The 18,093-nt window shown below is 42.6% G+C and overlaps 1 protein-coding gene and 2 non-coding genes across 12 annotated transcripts in view; 1 reads left to right on the forward strand and 2 right to left on the reverse strand.

Annotated features, from left to right (window-relative positions):
* The window catches only part of LOC106487982 (olfactory receptor 10A7-like), a 33,593-nt gene that overhangs the window by 8,021 nt on the left and 7,479 nt on the right, over positions 1-18,093 (reverse strand). For 5 of the 10 annotated variants that reach the window (XM_013946796.2, XM_067305311.1, XM_013946798.2 and 2 more), the window contains one exon: positions 6,019-9,063. The exons of 1 other annotated variant lie outside the window; for it this stretch is intronic. In XM_013946796.2, the coding sequence (XP_013802250.1) occupies positions 8,061-9,026 (966 nt within the window). In that variant the 5' untranslated portion in view covers positions 9,027-9,063 and the 3' untranslated portion in view covers positions 6,019-8,060. Of the gene's footprint in view, positions 1-6,018; positions 9,064-13,252; positions 17,340-18,093 lie in introns of those variants that run through there. 4 more of the 10 variants (XM_067305313.1, XM_067305314.1, XM_013946799.2 and 1 more) reach the window with 3 other exon arrangements.
* On the forward strand, positions 4,515-4,586 carry TRNAM-CAU (transfer RNA methionine (anticodon CAU)). The gene has a single exon. It is a non-coding gene; the product is annotated as a tRNA-Met (tRNA).
* TRNAI-AAU (transfer RNA isoleucine (anticodon AAU)) lies at positions 4,764-4,837 on the reverse strand. The gene has a single exon. It is a non-coding gene; the product is annotated as a tRNA-Ile (tRNA).

The raw sequence follows: 18,093 nt of genomic DNA on the forward strand, positions 1-18,093 counted from the left end.
GTGTTGATACAGGTCTCATATTGGTAAAGGAAGAGCCTTGCAGTGATGGTATTTTGCACTGGAAACTTGAATGTCTGATAGGGGGTGTCTTTGTACTTGGAGATTGCCCTGTCCCCTTCACATGCATGGTCAGGTAGGGCGTTAACACCCTAATCTGAAAACCAGTTTGACCTAATTGTGTAACATCTAGTCCTTCTGGTGCTGATTCTAATATGTGATTTTTTCATTTATAAAGGGTTGCAGAGCCTTTTGTGTAATGAGCCAGGTTAAATGAGAAATTATACCAGATAAGGGAGAGAATAGCTTCATCACTTTGTGTAAGATACAAGCAAGTAGCTGAAATGGATAAATGGATTTGTTAGAGCTGTAGTATTGTCATTCATCATGCTGTAGTGTCTCCAAGCAATGGGCTTACTTGCTCTGTCCTCTCTAGCTCAGGAGCTCTTAGTGAAATCCATTTCTCTGAATTAGGAGAAAGTACCTGCTCCTGTTAGCTGCCTCTGTTCTTTGAGGGGGATTAATAGCATTTCCTAGACTCTGGGAGATTTCACAAGCCTGGTGAAACAGGTGCTAAAATCTTTTTCTGAGCAAGATGAAAAATGCTGGAGAGGAAAACTTGTGCGAAATCTTAATGATGGTCAGATACTTCTTCCTTATTTGATTCTTCTCTAACAATATTGCAGATTAATTTACTCTTAATATATTAAGTCATTTTCCTTTTTCTCTGCCTAGGCCTGAGACTGTTCTTAGTAGGAAGTTGACATGCTCACAGCATATGGCAGCTGCTGACCTAATTGTGGGCTGACACTTTAGATTACCTTCAGCCCAGTCTAGTTCAGGGATTTTGTTAGTGTTGGTGAATGTATGAAACTCATGCTTGAAGAACTAGCTGTGGGGGCTGGAGGACTGCAACCCCATCTATGGCGATCAGAATTTTTTAAGGGTGGGAGTTAGAAAATGGAAATGAGGTAGTTCATGGCTTGCAATCATACACCCTGGAGCTCTGCTGTTGGAAAGGCATTCAAATGAGAGTTTGAGCTTAACAGCATCAGCAAAGTCTAGCTATCTCCTACTCTGATACCTGTGCAGGAAAGTGTACAAGTTTGTCTTTAAAAACAAACAAAAAAACAAAAACCCAACTAGGATGCCTAGGAGAGGGAAATGTTTTATTTGCTGTAAGAGTTGTATTTGTTGGTGAAAAGGAGCAGCTCAAGGTCTACTGTTCTTAGAAGAATCAGTAGTGCTCTTTGCCCTGGAACAGGAGTGAGTAGGCTTGAGATGTAGCTGAAACAATCTGTGAGGGATATTGAGCTTTACTGAGAATAAACAGTACCTAACAAAGATGGTTCTTGCCTGCCTGCTTGCCTCCCCCTCTTTCTTCAGCTAGTTCCACATCTGCATTTCTTTTGCCATTTATCCTTCTACGTTTCTAGCTTGGAATACCTCCTACATTGCACCTACCCATCCATCTCCAAGTCCAGATCTTCCCCCACCATGTTCTCTTGAGCTCTGCTGCACACTCCACAATCTGCAGCTCTGCATTTCTCCCTTCCTGGTATCCAGTTTTCTTGGACCTACTGTCCTGTACTTCCTTCTGTTCCATTTGGATGAATAAAAGTGCTCAGCGCGTGCTTTTGTATCCTGTTCCTTCAAAACATTTGCTGTTTTGAACATGTGTGTGGGGAGGTGGTGGTGCCCAGCAGGTGAGGCACCCCCAGACCTGGTGTTGCTTTTGTGTTCCTGGAGCACCTTGATGGAAGAGGGGTTCTCTGCTCTTCCCTTCTGCCCGCCCTGCTTGCTTTCTGTGGTGTGATGACTGCCTTGGTGGATGATGTGAGAACAGTGGATGTAATTTTCCTTGACTTTAGGAAGGCTTTTCAGTATGGTCTCCCATGGTGTCCTTGCAGCCATGTGGGGGAGATATGTCTGAATGGGTGGACTACAAGATGGGTGGAAAACTGGCTGGACTGCTGTCCTCACATGTAGTGGTCAGAAGTTGGAAGTCCACCTAGCTGACAGTTGCATATGGCTTTCCTCACAGTTGGTGCTGCTTAACACCATCAGTAAGGGGCTGCTTGGTGGAATTGAATGTGGTATGAGGTCGGATGGTCATGGATTAGTGTCATGAGGCCTGTACTGACAGACCACAGCCTAGGCTGTGGTGCGGGAAAGGTCACCAGAACGGTGTGAGATCTGTGGTGTTTCCCTGGCATGGTGGGAAGGGCAGACAACCTTCTGTGATCACAGTTGTCCCTGTTGGGGTTTCTCTGGAAGTGGGGAGCAGCTTCTTCCCAGATCATCGTTGAAATGCCTGGGCCTCAGCCCAGTAGCACATAGCCCTTTTACCTCCAAGTCCTTTCCAGTTGCCCTGCTCCTGCCCCATTCATGGAAAAGGAGCACTCAGCAACTGGGGAGAGTGACACAGATCTTTGGTTCTTCAGTTTTTTGTTTAAAAAAAATAGTGGGGAGGTCTTGGACAAAGTGGTGCAAATGCTGAGGTCTGCTCTCTGCTGGCTCAATTTTTATCACCAAGGGCCTATGACCTTTATGCTGAAGAGCCACAAAAAGAGTGGTTCTTCTGTAAGATCACCAAGAGGGGAATCTGGCATCTTCCTGGATCACAGGTTAGGATTGGTAGGCAGAGTTTTGTTTGCTTGACTCATTTCTCTCCCTGGATGGCCCTAAATCTCAGACAGCATCTGCAAAATAACCATCAAATGTTTCTCCAACTTGATGAACAAGTAATGAAGCCTTCTCGCTGCTTGTGGGCCCCCTTGAAGTGCTTCAGGCTTTGCAGGCACAAATGAGGATGACGTAAGTTTGCTTGATGTAAGAGAACTGCATTGCAGGTGTGTGGACATACAGAAATTCCCCTGTTCTCTGTGATGGTTATAGTGACCTTTTTTGCGAAAATGCAGGGCTGGCAGGGTTGGCTGCTGAGCAGTTGGATTAGCAACAGCACTCAACATTAAACCATGCTAGCATAATCATGGTACTATGGGGGAATGAGTTTAATGCATGGATTTGGGTATCTAGCAGAAATTATAAGTTTAATTAACAGTCAAATGTTTGGGGAATGAGTAAGCATGAAGAATACTTTATTGTTTCAGGGTGGCTCCTTCAGACTTGTTTTCCAGGAATGATGTGCTGAGACACTTGGATTTTAGCAATACTGATAGTTAACCCTGTCTCTTCTGACCAAAACCATTGTTTTGCAATAATTTTGACAGGGTTCCTCAGAAAGGACCGTGGCAAAGGAACGAGCAGGTCTGCATCTTGATCCAGCATGAACAAGCAAGCCCCTTTAGCAGTGGGGGTGCATGTGCAGCCCAGCCCTGCTGTATCCTGGCCCCAATGCTTCCCCACTCCCAGTGCTAGGGTGCCCCAGGGCCCTGGGATGGCAGCGCTGGGTCCTAGTGGGGATGCAGCATCATGGGTTGTCACTGGTAGGCAATGAGGCTGCTCTGTGCTGTGGCTGGGCCAGTATTGCTGCAGGGGAAAGTCCTTCAATAATTTTTCCCAGTGTCCCCAGCATGATGGCCTTGGGTGTGTGGGAGGTGGGTGAACTATGTTACCCTAACCCATCCCAGCCTCTTGCCCAGGAGCGTTCAAGCCTCCCTGCCTCTTTCCAGCCTGCCTTAGGGCTGGGCAGCTGAAAACCATGCCGGATCCTTGGCCCCGGGATCTGTGGTCTGGGGAAGGTAGAGGGAGCTGCAGGGATCGGTTATCTTTGGGGACCCTCTCAGAGACAATGGGGATATCTACAGCTGTCCTCCCGGCCTTGTCTGGGGCAGGGAGGTGATGGGTGATTTCCTCCCTACTCCATTCCCATGTCTGACCCATGGGACTGACTCCCAGACCTGTGTCTGACCTTCAGCTGCACATCTGACCCCAGTTGTGGCTGCATGTCCACATCTGGCCCCCAGCCCCATCCGTGACTGACTTCCAACCACATCCCTGAACCCCTCAGAGCTGTGTGCCCATGTCCGACCCCCAGCTCCATTTCTGACTCACAGCGCCATGCCTGACCACTCTCACAACCCCATCCCCATTTCCTCCTGGGCCTGTGGAGCTGCGGGGGCTCCCTGTTTGTGGCGAGGCCTCAGTGCCAGCGTGCTGGAGCTACGGGTGCTGGTGTTGCTGTGAGAGGCGCTCTGGCAGGGACAGGGCAGGATACGGGATCGGAGTGTCGGGGTCCATCCTGGCCGGCAGAGAGCAGGGCAAGAGGGGTGTGTAGGGGCAGGCCAGTGCTGGTCCGTCCAGTTCCCTCCCAGAGCTGCCACTGTGGAGCACCACGTGGGGGAGAGGCAGGGCTCAGGTTTTGTTGCAGAAGGTGCCAGGGGCTGCTCCCCTCCCCGCCGGCTGTCGGGGGCTGTCTGTAGGTCGCTGCGGGGGTGGCTCCTGCGGGGCCTCTGCAGGAATCGCTCACAGAAGCGGGGGGGGGGGGGGGGTGTGCAGAGGGCATGTGCACCACTTTCTCTATAGTAGGCGGTGGAAAAACGTATTATAAGTCAAGCAGAGTGGCGCAGCGGAAGCGTGCTGGGCCCATAACCCAGAGGTCGATGGATCGAAACCATCCTCTGCTAGTAATTTTTTTTTCTTTTTTCCTCCTGCCCTGCTGCTTCCGCGCCGCTCTTACCGCACACCCCAGGGTTGCGGGGCGTCGGTGAGGGTCGTGCGGACCACTGCACTACGGCGGTCGGCAGTGGCTGCGCGAAGCGGAGGAACGGTCGTGAGGAGAGGAAAAAAAACAAAAGTACAAGTGGCCCGTACGGGGATCGAACCCGCGACCTTGGCGTTATTAGCACCACGCTCTAACCGACTGAGCTAACCGGCCCTCTTAAGGTTTTTTTCTTCAGCCCACCCTGCAGTGCTGTCCGGGTGCGGCGCTGCGCAGTCAGGGCGTGAGAGCGGAGTAGCGGCGCCCTCAGCTGTAAAAGCGACGTGGGGTGGGGTGGGGGGTGGGGGGGAAACCCCGCTTAGCGGAGGATGATTTTGATTCATTGACCTCTGGGTTATGGGCCCAGCACACTTCCACTGCACCACTCTGCTACCTTTCCACCCCCTACTAGAAGTTTGCCCTCCCCACCTACACCCCCAACCTAGGACTTGCATGGGGGTGTGGTGAGGCTGGGTGAACAGTGGTGACACCATAACAGCCCTGGTGTCTCCCCAGCAGGCCATAGGCAATCACATGAGCATGCAAGTGGGTAAGTGGCTACCTTGGGTGGCTGCCCATCTGCTGGGAGTAACAGCTCTGAACTCCTCCCAGAGAAGGGAAACAAAGGGTCCCTGTGTCCCTGAAAGCCAAATCCAGAAGATGCCTTTCTGGGATGTTGTCCTGTGGTAGCTGTCATTTGCCTGTTGGATACAACTACCTCTGTATAGGCTTGTAGGAAAATGAACAAGTTCCTGGTGGGGAGTGTAAAAGAATGACAGTGGGTATGTTTTTGTGCAGGTGTCTTTCAAATTCTAGGACCTGGTTTGCAAATGCCAAAAATGCTGGCAGTTGGCAGAGTTAAAGATTTTTTTGGGGAAAAAAAAACAAAACAAAAGAAAATGAAAAACCTGGGGAACCGCACTGCTCATCACCTCACACACTTCAAATCCACCTCAAAGTGCATCAGCTAATTCACACCAGTTCCATGGAGCAAGACTTGGTTGTGGAAGGAGGACACCCTGCTGGTGCAGAGGTTTGGCTTCCTTTCTGGAGAAGAAGCTAAGACTGTCACCTGTGCAGCTTTTTCAGTGCAGAGCCCGTTTGGCCTTGCAAAGAGTGTGCAGCAATGACTGCCCTTCTTCCTCTGTTCTCACTCCCAAAGCTTTGGTTTCAAATGGGTGCAAGGAAGTGTGGGGGGACCTCCTCGAGACTGGTGTTACGCCACATCAGTAGTCCACAGATCTTTTGACTAAGCCCTTTCCTCTTCTTGTCTCCTGGGATAGCTGTCCCCAAGAATTGCTGACTTTGTTGAGATGTTCCTGCCTTGTAGCATGTCTCTGCTTGAGGCATCTTGACAGACTTTGCTGCTAGCATAGCATCATGCCAGTGGTGTAACAGCCAGAGCTTGTCCTGAAGCCAGTCAGGCCCATCACCAGCCACTTTTGTGCCCCCCTTGTCCTGCCTGCTTAAGCCACCTGGGAGTGCAGGACCTGCTAGGGCTCTGCACCAAGCTCCTCTTCAGCTAAGCATCATGTCACACATGCTTTGCCCTGGACACCCAGAGACATGGAAGGCAGCCAGTCAAGGACCTGAGAAGGGCTTGACAGGGCTTATACCTAGTCCAGGTCATGGGGCTCTTGATGCCTGTGTGGGGAGAGTCTGGACCTTGTCCCATGTTGGCATACTAAGGTTCTGGGCATGTACTGGGGCCCTGCTCAGAGAATGTGGCTTTTCGTGCTCCACTGCTGCATCCTGGCATGCTGTTTTTCTTTGTACCCATGGTCCATACTGCCAGATGGGTCTGGCATTGCACCTGCCCTTGCTCTCTGATTTGCTTTTGAGCTGTTTTTGTGCAATTCTTCCTGGTGTTGTTTTGCAGTTCAGTAGAGCAGCAATATTCAGTTCTGGCAGCATGTGGAAACATCTCATGCAGCACAGTTCCTAAACATTCCCCATGCAGCAGGGTATGTATCATGCTCATCTCTCCAAAAGAATGATGGATAAGGGACACGGAGACTGGATGCAATTTCCTAACACTTGGCAACTGGAGGCCTTTTGGGTTACCCACACAGTGCCTAAACATCCCTGTGGGGTTTGCTGTGGTGAAATAAGTGACTTGTTGATGAACTATGTTGTGAGACAATGACTGTGATAAACGACGAAAAGTCCAGAAGGACTTGAAAGACGTAGTAAATTTTAACCTGAACCTTGAAGGAAGAACACCAAGGACGGATGGTGAACCTTGAAGGAAGAACGCCAAGGATGGATGGTAAAGGAAGAACGCCAAGGACGACTGGATTGTTTATCCAGGATGTAGAGCATCGCCAAAAGATAAATGGACTGAGAGTTCGGGATGTAAATAGCATTAAAGACCAGCTGGATTATATTAAATGTCATATTGATAAGCAAATAGCGAACTAGGTAATTAGTAAACAATGAATCAGCATATGGAGTCAGAATACAAAAGTGTGATTCTGCTTACAATAAAGTGGACATGCGTAGCATTCATATTGAGTGTATTGCCGTGTCTCGTCTTCACTGCAACACATCCCCTGATTAAATTGCCCACATAGGCATGACTTGAAATATCCTTGGGTGTCTGCAATCCCCATGGTTATTTCTTTTACATTTGGGCTGGCAGATATAACACAGACTTACGGGAAACACACCTTTTTTGCACTGAAAGCTGGAACTAGAATAGGATGACCTAGAATGTTTCTAGCAGCGCTAGATACCTATGTTCAAGCAACCAAATCAAGCTCCTCTCAGCTATCAGCTGAATCACTCCTTAAATGCTACTGATTGTATTGACTAAATTGTGATTGACTTTGATGGGCATGTAGGCACTAACTTACATATAGATACCTACAGTTAGATGTTTTAATCTTGAACTGAGTCCTATCCCTATACTCAGTCAATTAAATCTCTCTCCTTACTCTTTACTGTCTGGCAGGAGGAACTAATTACCATGGGATGAGTTGTACTGATATGCCAGCAGTCACTTAGCATATTTTCCATGAAAATATTCATGACCTTTTTTTCCAGACTTTTCTGGAATTTTGCTGCATATTAGATTTTTTTTGTATGCTGGAGCCATGTTTTCTTATGACAATAATTAATTTTATACACTCTTGAAAGTTAATCATTGAGTAGAAAAAGGGCAAAAGGTTTAAAGACACTGTAATTAATGTACAGAGTTTATGGCTCAGTTTTGTAGCCTATGTAATATTTTGGAAACTTACATTAAGTATACTTATTAATTCAATACATAGATGATTTACATTTCTTAGTATTTTCCAATAAAAGTTAAAATGACCAAACTCTTTAAAGGCTTTGAGGAACACTAATTCATTGATATTTAATGTTTCAAGTGTGAACAATTGTCAGAAAATCAGTGATACTATCTGGTCAGAGACATCTTGCTGAAGAACTGTCTCCTTCCAAATGTCTTCCTCAGAGCATTTTTTACTTCTTTGTTTCGTAAGCTGTAGATGATTGGGTTCAGCATAGGCGTTACTACTGTGTAAGAAAGAGCCACAAATTTCTTGCTGTTTAGCGAAAGACTGGACTTTGGCTTTAAATGGATCAGGCCAGCTGTGCAATAGAACAGTGTCACCACCACGAGGTGAGCAATGCAGGTGGAGAAAGCTTTGCGCCTTCCTTCAGCGGATGGCATTTGGAGGATGGCACAGATTATCTGGATGTAAGATGCTGCTATCAAGATAAATGGGATCAAAACAATTATAACAGTGGTGATGAACACAACAAGCTCGAACAAGTATGTGTCTGAACAAACCAGGTCCAGAATGGGGGAAATATCACAGAAGAAGTGCTCAATCTCCTTTGAGCTGCAGAAAGGGTAGCTGAACAGCCAACCAGTAAGTCCTACAGCGAATGGAATACCAGAAACCCAACATGCAATGACCATATGAAGACACACTCTCCTGTTCATTGTGGTGGCATAATGCAAGGGATGGCATATAGCCACGCATCGGTCATATGCCATGGCACCCAAGAGAAAACACTCAGAAGTGGCAAAGAATATGACAAAGTAAAGCTGTAGGGCACAGGCAGAAAAGGAGATGACCCTCCTCTCCAACAACAAATCTACAAGCATCTTGGGCACTATGTTTAATGAAAAGCAAATTTCAATCAAAGACAAGTTTTTGAGAAAATAGTACATAGGAGTGTGCAAGGCAGGGTCAGTGGTTGTAATTACAACGATGAGAACGTTCCCTGTCATTGTGATCAAGAACATCAAAAGGATTCCCTCAAAGAGGAAGACCTGAAGGGTGGCAAGGTGGGAGAACCCTTGCAAGGTGAAATAGGTCCAGTTTCTGAGCCATGGTGCTTCGGCAGCTTCCATCTGAAAGAGGTGTTCCTCAGAGGGTTCCCAACTCAGCCTGCATGACCCAACATGGAAGAAATAAAGAAGAAAATGTTTATAGGGATGAAGATATAATAGTTGCTGTGAAAACAGTTCCATTATTTCAGTAGGCTGGGTGATCAACTATAGATGGGCAAATAACACCCATCTATAATAAACTCAATAAAAATCCTTATGATAAAAACAAGGAAATAAGAAAAACAGTCATATTAAATGCAGAAGAACTAGGCTTTGCCCCCTTTGTTTTGCTTATAATTTGCTTGTTTTCCTTTTAATTAAGCTATGATGTTGCATGTCTAGTTGGCATTTCAGGTCAACTGATTTTTTTGGAAAAAATATTTTCATCAACAATGTATGTGTTTTACTTTGTGTGTGCAAAATGTGGGTTTATTTCCTACAGAACTGTAATTTAATTATTTGCTTTATTTTTAAAAACAAATATTTTCCCTTGTTTTCACACACATATACACACATGTATGTATGTATGTATATATATATATATATATATATCTTAAATTAAACATGGAAAATAAATTTGTTGATGGTACATTTGTATTTTTGACAGTTTGAAGAGTGGACAAGCATATATTTGGCTATTTGGTCTAATCGCTACTAAAATATAATGACATGCTAAATTTATGTTTTTTAGTTATCATCATTCTTTATTCAGCTCCCTGAACAATTGCTTATTGATTCCAGGTTTAAGAAACCTTCTTCCTGTAGACCTCTACAATCTACCTGTCCATATTTAAATGTTTGCAATGTAGATAGCCATATCTGAGGTAAATGTTTAAATTACCTTTGTAGCTGGTGTAAAGACAAGTAGATTGAGATGGTAAGTCAGAAACCTAGATTGTAGTTCTCACTTTATCCAGGTATCTGCATGGTTATCACTGCCTGGAAGAACCTATTTCCCTCTATTCCTTATCACAGAAAGGAGCAGCCACATGCATTGCAGAGAGCAATATTAGCTGAGAAAGGTTTTGCCTGACAGTTTGCAGTTAAGGGACCCTCCAACTTGCATTTTGATCACCAGCACTAGTTGACTTTTCTATGTTTTCTCATAGTAAAACAAAGCTCTAAGTCTGCATTCTTATACAACATAACCCCTTTCATTATGTTTTTCCAACACACTTGTTTTCTAGAATGTGTCTTGCCACCACCTGCAAGGCAGGAATGAAATTATAAAATTAAACAAGCCATCACATCAGTTGTTTTTAAAAATACAAATGAGATATTTCCATTCTGATGTTTTTGCAATTCCAGTTCCATCAGCTGAATAATTGAAACATGGTTCACTTAATACACCACTTCTTAATTTGATGTATTCTTTTTCTAAATGTTTTTGTTTAATTACTTGAATGAGGTATATGCAATTCCTACTTCAAAAATGAGTATGAGAGTAAGATGGTGTTTGAAATATGCTACATAAAACAATATAATCTGAAATGTGAGAGCTTAGGTTAGGTGAGCTGAATCCTTCCATTGAGACGTGAAAATTTGTATTCAGTGTAAAATGACAATGCTAATTCTTGGTGATGTTTTCTTGTCTTCCAGTGAGGTGAAGATTTTCACAGGCACATACACAGTCAAACATACAGCTTAGAGTGAAATTCAAAGAGATCACCTCCTAAACTTCCTTCAGCAAGTTTGAATAGTCTAATGTATAACTGTAAAGAAATTATGAAATGGGATTTTTTTTTCTCCAAATTACATGGATTAAGTACTAAAAAATATGTACTTTTGAATCGTAATGTATCAATTATTCTCAAATTTGAAGAAGTGTATAAAATTATATGAAATCAATGACTTCTAAAATAACAATATCTCAATGAAATTTCTATTAAAGGGGAAGGTAATACAAACTTGGACACTTTAGGGATATTACTATTATGAGTAGCCATAGTACTATTATTAGGACAACTGTAGTAAATAGTATTCTGAATATTTTGCAATAATAAAAGGATAACTAAAAAATCTAATATGTGATGGTCCATCATATGATGGCATGGCTCTGAGAGATCATATGCAATTATTACAGTTGCATGTGAATTTTTTCTTTCCTCCTTGAAAAAGAAAAAAGAAATGGGAAAGTAATTCAAAGAAAAGCCATAGTTTGGAGTAGAAGTGCTTTTGTATTGTCCATGGCTTAAAACTCATTTGAAGCCTTTCAAAAATTTCAAGAATTGTAGAATCATAGAAAAACTTGGGCTGGAAGTGAATCCTGGAGGTCTGTAATTCAATCTCCTGTTCAAAGCAGGGCTAATTTCAAATGTATATGGAATTGTTCAAGACCTTGTCCAGCTGAATTTTGAAATCCCCAAAGCTGGGGACTCCACAGCCTCCCTGGGCCCTGGTTCCAGTTCTTAACCTCTCTCTCTTTTTCAATTTTTTTAGTGCCCAGGTAGAATTTCCTTAGCTGCAACTTCTGCCCATTGACTTTCTTTTCACTGTGCACTGTTCAGTAGATCTGGCTCCATGTCTTTTATAGCCAGCCTTTATGCTGAAGGCAGCAATGGGATCCCCCCTTTTGCCTTCCCTTTGGCAGAAACCCCGTTCTTTTTACCTCTTCTCGCATGTCCTATGCTCCATCTGACCATCCTAGCAGCCCTCTTCTGAACGCTCTTCAGTTTCTCAATCTTTCACTTGTATGGGGAACCCTGAAATTGGATGCTGTTCTCCATAGGCGGCCTCACAAGCACCAAGCAGAGGGGAGTGGGTGCTTCCCTCAGCTTGCTGGCTAGCTCTTGCTAGATGGTTATCCCTCACCACCTCACGAATGCACTGCTGGCTCATGTTTGACTTGCCCTCCCCCAGGACACACACATCCTTTTCTGCAGAACTGCTCCCCAGATGGCCAGTCCTCAATCTGTACCGATGCATCTTTTGTCCCAGGGTCAGGCTTTGGCATTTGTGTCGGCTGAACTTTATGACGTTCCCGCTGACCCATTCCTCCAGCTTCCTGAGGTTCCTTTGAAAGGCAAACCTGCTCTTCAGTATATGGACCTCCATCCCTGTTCCCAAATCACTGTCATCTAGAAACTTCTGAGGAGGTTCTCCATTCTATCATTCCAGTCACTGATGAAGATGTGAAACAGTATCAGTCCCAGTAACGGACTCTGAGGAATGCCTCTCTTAGCCAACTGCCAGCTAGATTTCAGACTGTTGACCACTACTCTTTAAAGTCTGATGGTCCAGATAATTTCTTTGCCTACCTATTAGTATTCTCATCCAGTCTATATCTTTACAATATATCTACATGGCTACTACAGGAGACTGTCAAAAACTCTGCTGAAGTCAAGATGAATGACACTCTCTCCTCACTCACTGAACCAGTCATCTCAGCACAGAAAGGTATCAAGTTGGTCAGGTATGACTTGTTTTGGTAAATCTGTGTTGATACACACCCCTTCTTGTCCTTCATGTGCCTGGACATGATGATTTGATCCATATTCTTCCTAGAGGCTGAGGTGAGGCTGACTAGTCTGTCATCCATCTTCTTTCTTGGCCTTCTTGAAGATAAGTGCAATATTTGCTTTTTTTCTGTCATCAGGAACCTCCTCAGTGGCCATAGCCTGACAAAGATGGCAAATAGCAGTCTCACAATGGCATCAGCCAGTTCCTTCAGCACCCTCTGCCTCATCATGTCCAGTCCCTATGGATTTGTGTGAGTTCAGTTTACTGAAGTACTCTGTAACTTGACTGCACTGCTTTGGGTAGCGCTTCTCGCTCCCAAACTGTGCGGCTACTTTGTTACTTTACAAAAAGGTTCATTTCAGACCATGGAGGAGGTTTTTCTAAAGAAATCCATATTTTTAGCAAATAAAGATGTTTTCCTGAATGATAAAAGCTTTTGTGTTGTTATCTGCAAACACCCATATGGTAAGCATCAGCAGCTGAGCTACTCATTTACATTTCCCTTAGAGCCTGGAAAGAAATAAACGCTTTTAGATGTTATTTGTGTCATCCTTCAGAAGTAATATAAAATAGGCTAAATGCCAGAGTGCTTGATTTTCTTCCATCTCAAAGGAGTCTTAACATTTAGCTCAGACATGAATGTGTCCATTGCAGATGTCTAGAGTTCTCACATGCATTCTGTCCTGCCCTATAAAAGTACAAATACATTTTTTCTTGAGCCATCTATACTAACACACATTTTTCTTGCCAATTTCTGTTACCATAAAGTCTAGAAAATAATGGTATACCTCAATTTTCATGAGAAGCAATCGAGAGTTTTTGATATGATGCCTTTGTTCCTTATTTCAGATACTAGGATATCTTTTTCCCCTTTCACGCAACACTTCACATCTGAGAAGAGAGCTTCATGCAGGATCCTGAAGAGTCAGTGAGGTTTGCCTGTTTTTCCTGACCTGTATTTTATCTTACATGTCCTTCTGAGTTGGGAAGCCCTCTCTGTGTTCATTACCAAGTATACTCAGAAGACAAAACATCTCCCTTGGTATTGTAGCAGACAGTGAACAACTTAAATTAGTGAAAGTCAACTATTCTTTTTTTTTCTTACACGAGTACAAACAATAAAATTAAGAATAATTAAGTTAAAAGTTAAAGTTAAAATAGGGAAAAGTGTGATTTTCCATTGGAATGTAACGGGATGAGGGAAACACCTGTAGCTAGATGCCTTTTTTGAATTGTTAATGAAGTCTGTCTTGATGGAGAGAAACAAAATCCCAAACAAATCAAACCATTTGTTTTAGACAGTGATCTGAGGATGGGTAAATTGCCTTCTGGAAACAACTCTCTCTTTATTAACATGAAGGTAGCAGAGCATGTCATTTAGTGAAAATGTCTACATTTGAATGGACAAGCTTAGGTGAAATGGTTCCTACAGCCGTTCAGAAAATTATAAATTCATGCTTCCAAAACTAAATTTTGAAAAGTGTCTGAGATCCACATTGAAAATAATATTCTGTGAAAACTTAGGAAACCCATTAGCAAGTAAAAGAGGAATTCACCATACCTAACTTCAGACATTCGTAATCCAGTGTTTTGATTGTTGCTCACACACCTAGTGGTGTTTGAAATGCTCTGGAGTATCCAAGACATCCACATAAAGCTAGCAAATATGATACTGATTTGTCTTATAGGTCTCCTGTAGGAGACCTGTCCCCTTCTGGAACATTACTGGAGGCCAGCTAAGATACTCCCAGGTATTTCAAAGGGCACTGAAGGTCTGTGTTTGGCAAATGATTTGACCTCTAAATATTGACAGCTGAGCCTGTCATAGAATCACTCCCTCCATAGTCAATAGAGAGGAACAGACACTTCTAAGACAATCCATCATATGCTAAGTCCAAAATGTCATAGTATAGAAATGTCTTTTTTTTCTCCAGTGAGTATGCTGGGAAACTAGGCGACTAGCACATATGGAGAATTTCTATTGCAAGTATCTAAGTGTTAACTAGTTTTCTACACATCCATTATAGTAAATGAAAAGATACAGACATTTCTTGATCTGGTAAATTTGACCTACTGTAGATATGTGCTACATTAAGATGAATGCTCTCCTGTGTTCTTAAGCTAGGTACTAAGTGCCTAAAATTAGCCAAGGCATGGGAAGGCTCTTTCAGTCTCATACAGCTTTAGTTGTCATATGGTACCATTTCTTCCTATTTCTGCTAACCACCTCTCCAGCTGTTCCTTCCTCCAGACCCCAGGGGTGTTCCCACTAGCCTTTTCTTGCTTTGCCCTGCTAACTGCTCTCAAGAGACACATTTCCGTGCCATGATGGCCACCCCTGCTCCTATGCTTCACTTCTTACTTCACTCTCTTCTCCTGCTGACTGTTCTCTATTGCTCATTTCACTGATACACACTATAGAGAAATGTGAAGCTTTTCTAGCCATAATATTTCTTTACTTTTTTAACCATGTTAAATCTTAGTAAGAACACACATAGCAATCACAATTCTATAACCTATAGAAGATCCCTAAACTGCTCTTCCTATTTCACAGCTCACAGAAAACTCTTCCTCTAGGTTTTTGGCCCTTCTTATTTTTCAACGTTTCTGCTGTTTGCATCCTAGCCTTGGAAACAACTGCTTTAGATTAGGGTGGTCACTTGAATCTCATTCACTTAGTTATTTACCTTAGACTTCTGTATACTGCTACACTAGAAAAGGTTTTCCTAACTAATGCTTTGACTCCTGTTCCAACAGAAATTGTTCTCAAGGAGAATAAAGCAACATATAAAAAATGAACTAAGTTCAAGTTGGTGAAAATGGTCCTTTCTATTTAACTCCTCTCCTCTCCACTAAACTTCAACAGGGCATGCATTCCTTTTTGGAAGTTGTTGTGATGATGTGGGAGTTTTTCTTTCACTTTAAGGTTTCAATCACCAATCCAAATATGGGTAGGATTTAAGTAATTTTAGATTGTCTACATTGTATGTTCTCCCATATGAGTTGGCTGTCTAAACGCCCTTAATTCTTCAGTGGAATGAATTGAGCCCTTCAAGAACATTGTTTATACTACCTCAAAACAGACATTCAAAACAGATCAGATGAATCAAGTTCAAGAAAATGTTCCTCTCTCTCTTCATTTGCAATGAAGGGAGTCCAGATAACTAGCTCGAACACAGACGTCTACACTGTAGATGTAAAAACTAAGATTAATCCAGAACATAACATTATAAAGAATGGTCTACCCACTCTAAATTACGTTTCAACTCATTCTGAACTGAATTTCAGTTGTAGTGAGAAGAAAAAATGGAAAGAAGGCAGCCAGGCAGGCAAGAAGATATAATATGCAATAATGCATTTACAATAATAAGTATGGATTTATTTTGCTTAATTTGTGATGTTGATTACATTGCTTAATTTCCAATGTTTACTACATTCATTGTCTTTCTCCATACGCCCCAAACTGATAGTGATGTTATGTTACTTATTTCTTTCTTTGCTTATTTATTTTTAAGATGCATAGCTATGCATTCCCAAGTTTTATTCAAATTAACTATATTCACATGCCATGTAGTTGTGTCTGAACCTTTAACTCACTATGGATTATTTCCCCTTTTTTAAAATACAAAGCAATTCTCTGAAATTCAGTAATTTACTTGTCTGTTTTTGCAGAGCTTCCTTTACTTCTTTGTTTCTCAAACTGTAGATGAGAGGATTGACCAAGGGAGTGAGAATGGTGTAAAAGGCAGAGAAGACTTTGTTCAGAGATATTTGAGTATTGTAATGAGGAAATACATAGACAGTTAATATTGACCAGTAAAAAAGTATTACCACAATAAGGTGTGAGGAGCAAGTCGAAAAGGCCTTTTTCCTTCCAGTGGCAGAAGGAATCCTCATGACTATGACAATGATGGACAAATAGGATGAGAAGGTCAACAGAAATGGAGGCAGTGAGCATATGCCTGCCACAACAGAAGTGACAAGTCTTGCCACATGAGTGTCACTACAGGAGAGTTTTATGATTGGGAAGGAATCACAGAAAAAATGTTCAATTTCATTGGGACCACAGAAATCTAAATTTGAGATCAGGAACGTCAATATAGAATTAGACAGAAAGCCACTTATCCAAGATGCAGCGCCAAGCTGTAGACAGAGCTTGCCATTCATACAGATTGGATAGTGCAGGGGTCTGCACACTGCTAGGTACCTATCATAGGACATCACTGCTAAGAGATAACACTCTGCAGCTGCTAAGCAACCAAAGAAATAGTATTGTGTAAAACATCCATTGACTGAAATACTTCTGTCTCCACCCAGATAACTAAACAGCATCCTCGGCAAGATGTTTGAACTGTAGCAGATTTCCAAGCAGGACAAATTGCCCAGGAAAAAGTACATTGGGGTGTGAAGGTGCCGATTAGCCATGACCAGCAAAATGATGGAGATGTTCCCGGTTATGGTCACAATATAGATTGCCAGGAACATCAGGAAGAGAAGAGAATGTAGTTCAGGACCATTCCCGAATCCCAGGAGGATGAATTCTGTAACAGCTGTTTTGTTCTTCCACTCTAGCTGTGACATAACTTTCATTCTAGTGAAAAAAGGAGCTGTTAGCACCAATGAAGACCTTGACAGTTAAGACAGAAGAAAGGCACGCTCAAGCAATGAATATTTCTTAATAGAAGAGAGGAGCAAAGAGAAAAAAAAGTCCTTGCATTATGAGACATGTCCTCTGATATCTATGCAGATTTCTCATTCACTAGGACTCACAGGGTCAATCTTTTTATTGCAGGTACTGAAAAGAGCACTTAAAACTGAAGTAATGCACCCATGCTTCTCCTGTGGGGCAAGGAGTATTTCTGACAAGTTTTCAACCTGTGTAAGCAAATTAAAAATTAACTTCTTTTTACATTAGAAACCATCACAGATTTTGCCATATTCCATTCTGGTGTGAAAAAAAAAGCATTTGGTCTGATTGCTCTAATAGGAATAGAGCCATATTTCTATTGCTAATATGCATAGATGCATATTGTATGGTCATTATATGTAACTATGTAACCATCTTTTAATGTGTTGATTTTTCTTATTTGAAGGAGGCTAAAAGAGAATAGAAGTTGTAGAATCATGAACTAATGTGGATGGCAGGGAATTTAAGAAATTGTGAAATCCAACGGCCTCCAATGGAAAAAAGTACGAAGAACATCTATACCCTCATCAGCATATGTTCTTCTACCTATCAAAAAAAACCAAGACACACAAACACCTTCCAGTTGTCTCAGCATCCAGTATTGTCAGTGGGTGGAATGAAGGACTCCAGACTAAAGGAGTCGCATTCACCCTACTATGAACAGGATGAATCATCTTCTGAAAGTAATGTCTCTTTTCACTCATACCAGAGAGAGTTTAGCGGACTAATTTTTATCAGACACTTAATTGAAAAAGTATAGTTTAGTTGAATCCTATTGTTTGTCATAGTGCCCTTCTTGATTTTCTCTCATATGTACCGAATTACCTCAGTCCCTCTAAATTTCCTTAAAAAATTCCATTTTCCAAAACTCTTGTGGTTTTGGCTGGTCTTTTCTGCATTTTTTAAAGTATATTCTTAAAATTCAGTGGCCAAAACCGGACA

Source organism: Apteryx mantelli, chromosome 15 (genome assembly GCF_036417845.1).
Source record: "Apteryx mantelli isolate bAptMan1 chromosome 15, bAptMan1.hap1, whole genome shotgun sequence".
Lineage (NCBI taxonomy): Eukaryota > Metazoa > Chordata > Aves > Apterygiformes > Apterygidae > Apteryx > Apteryx mantelli.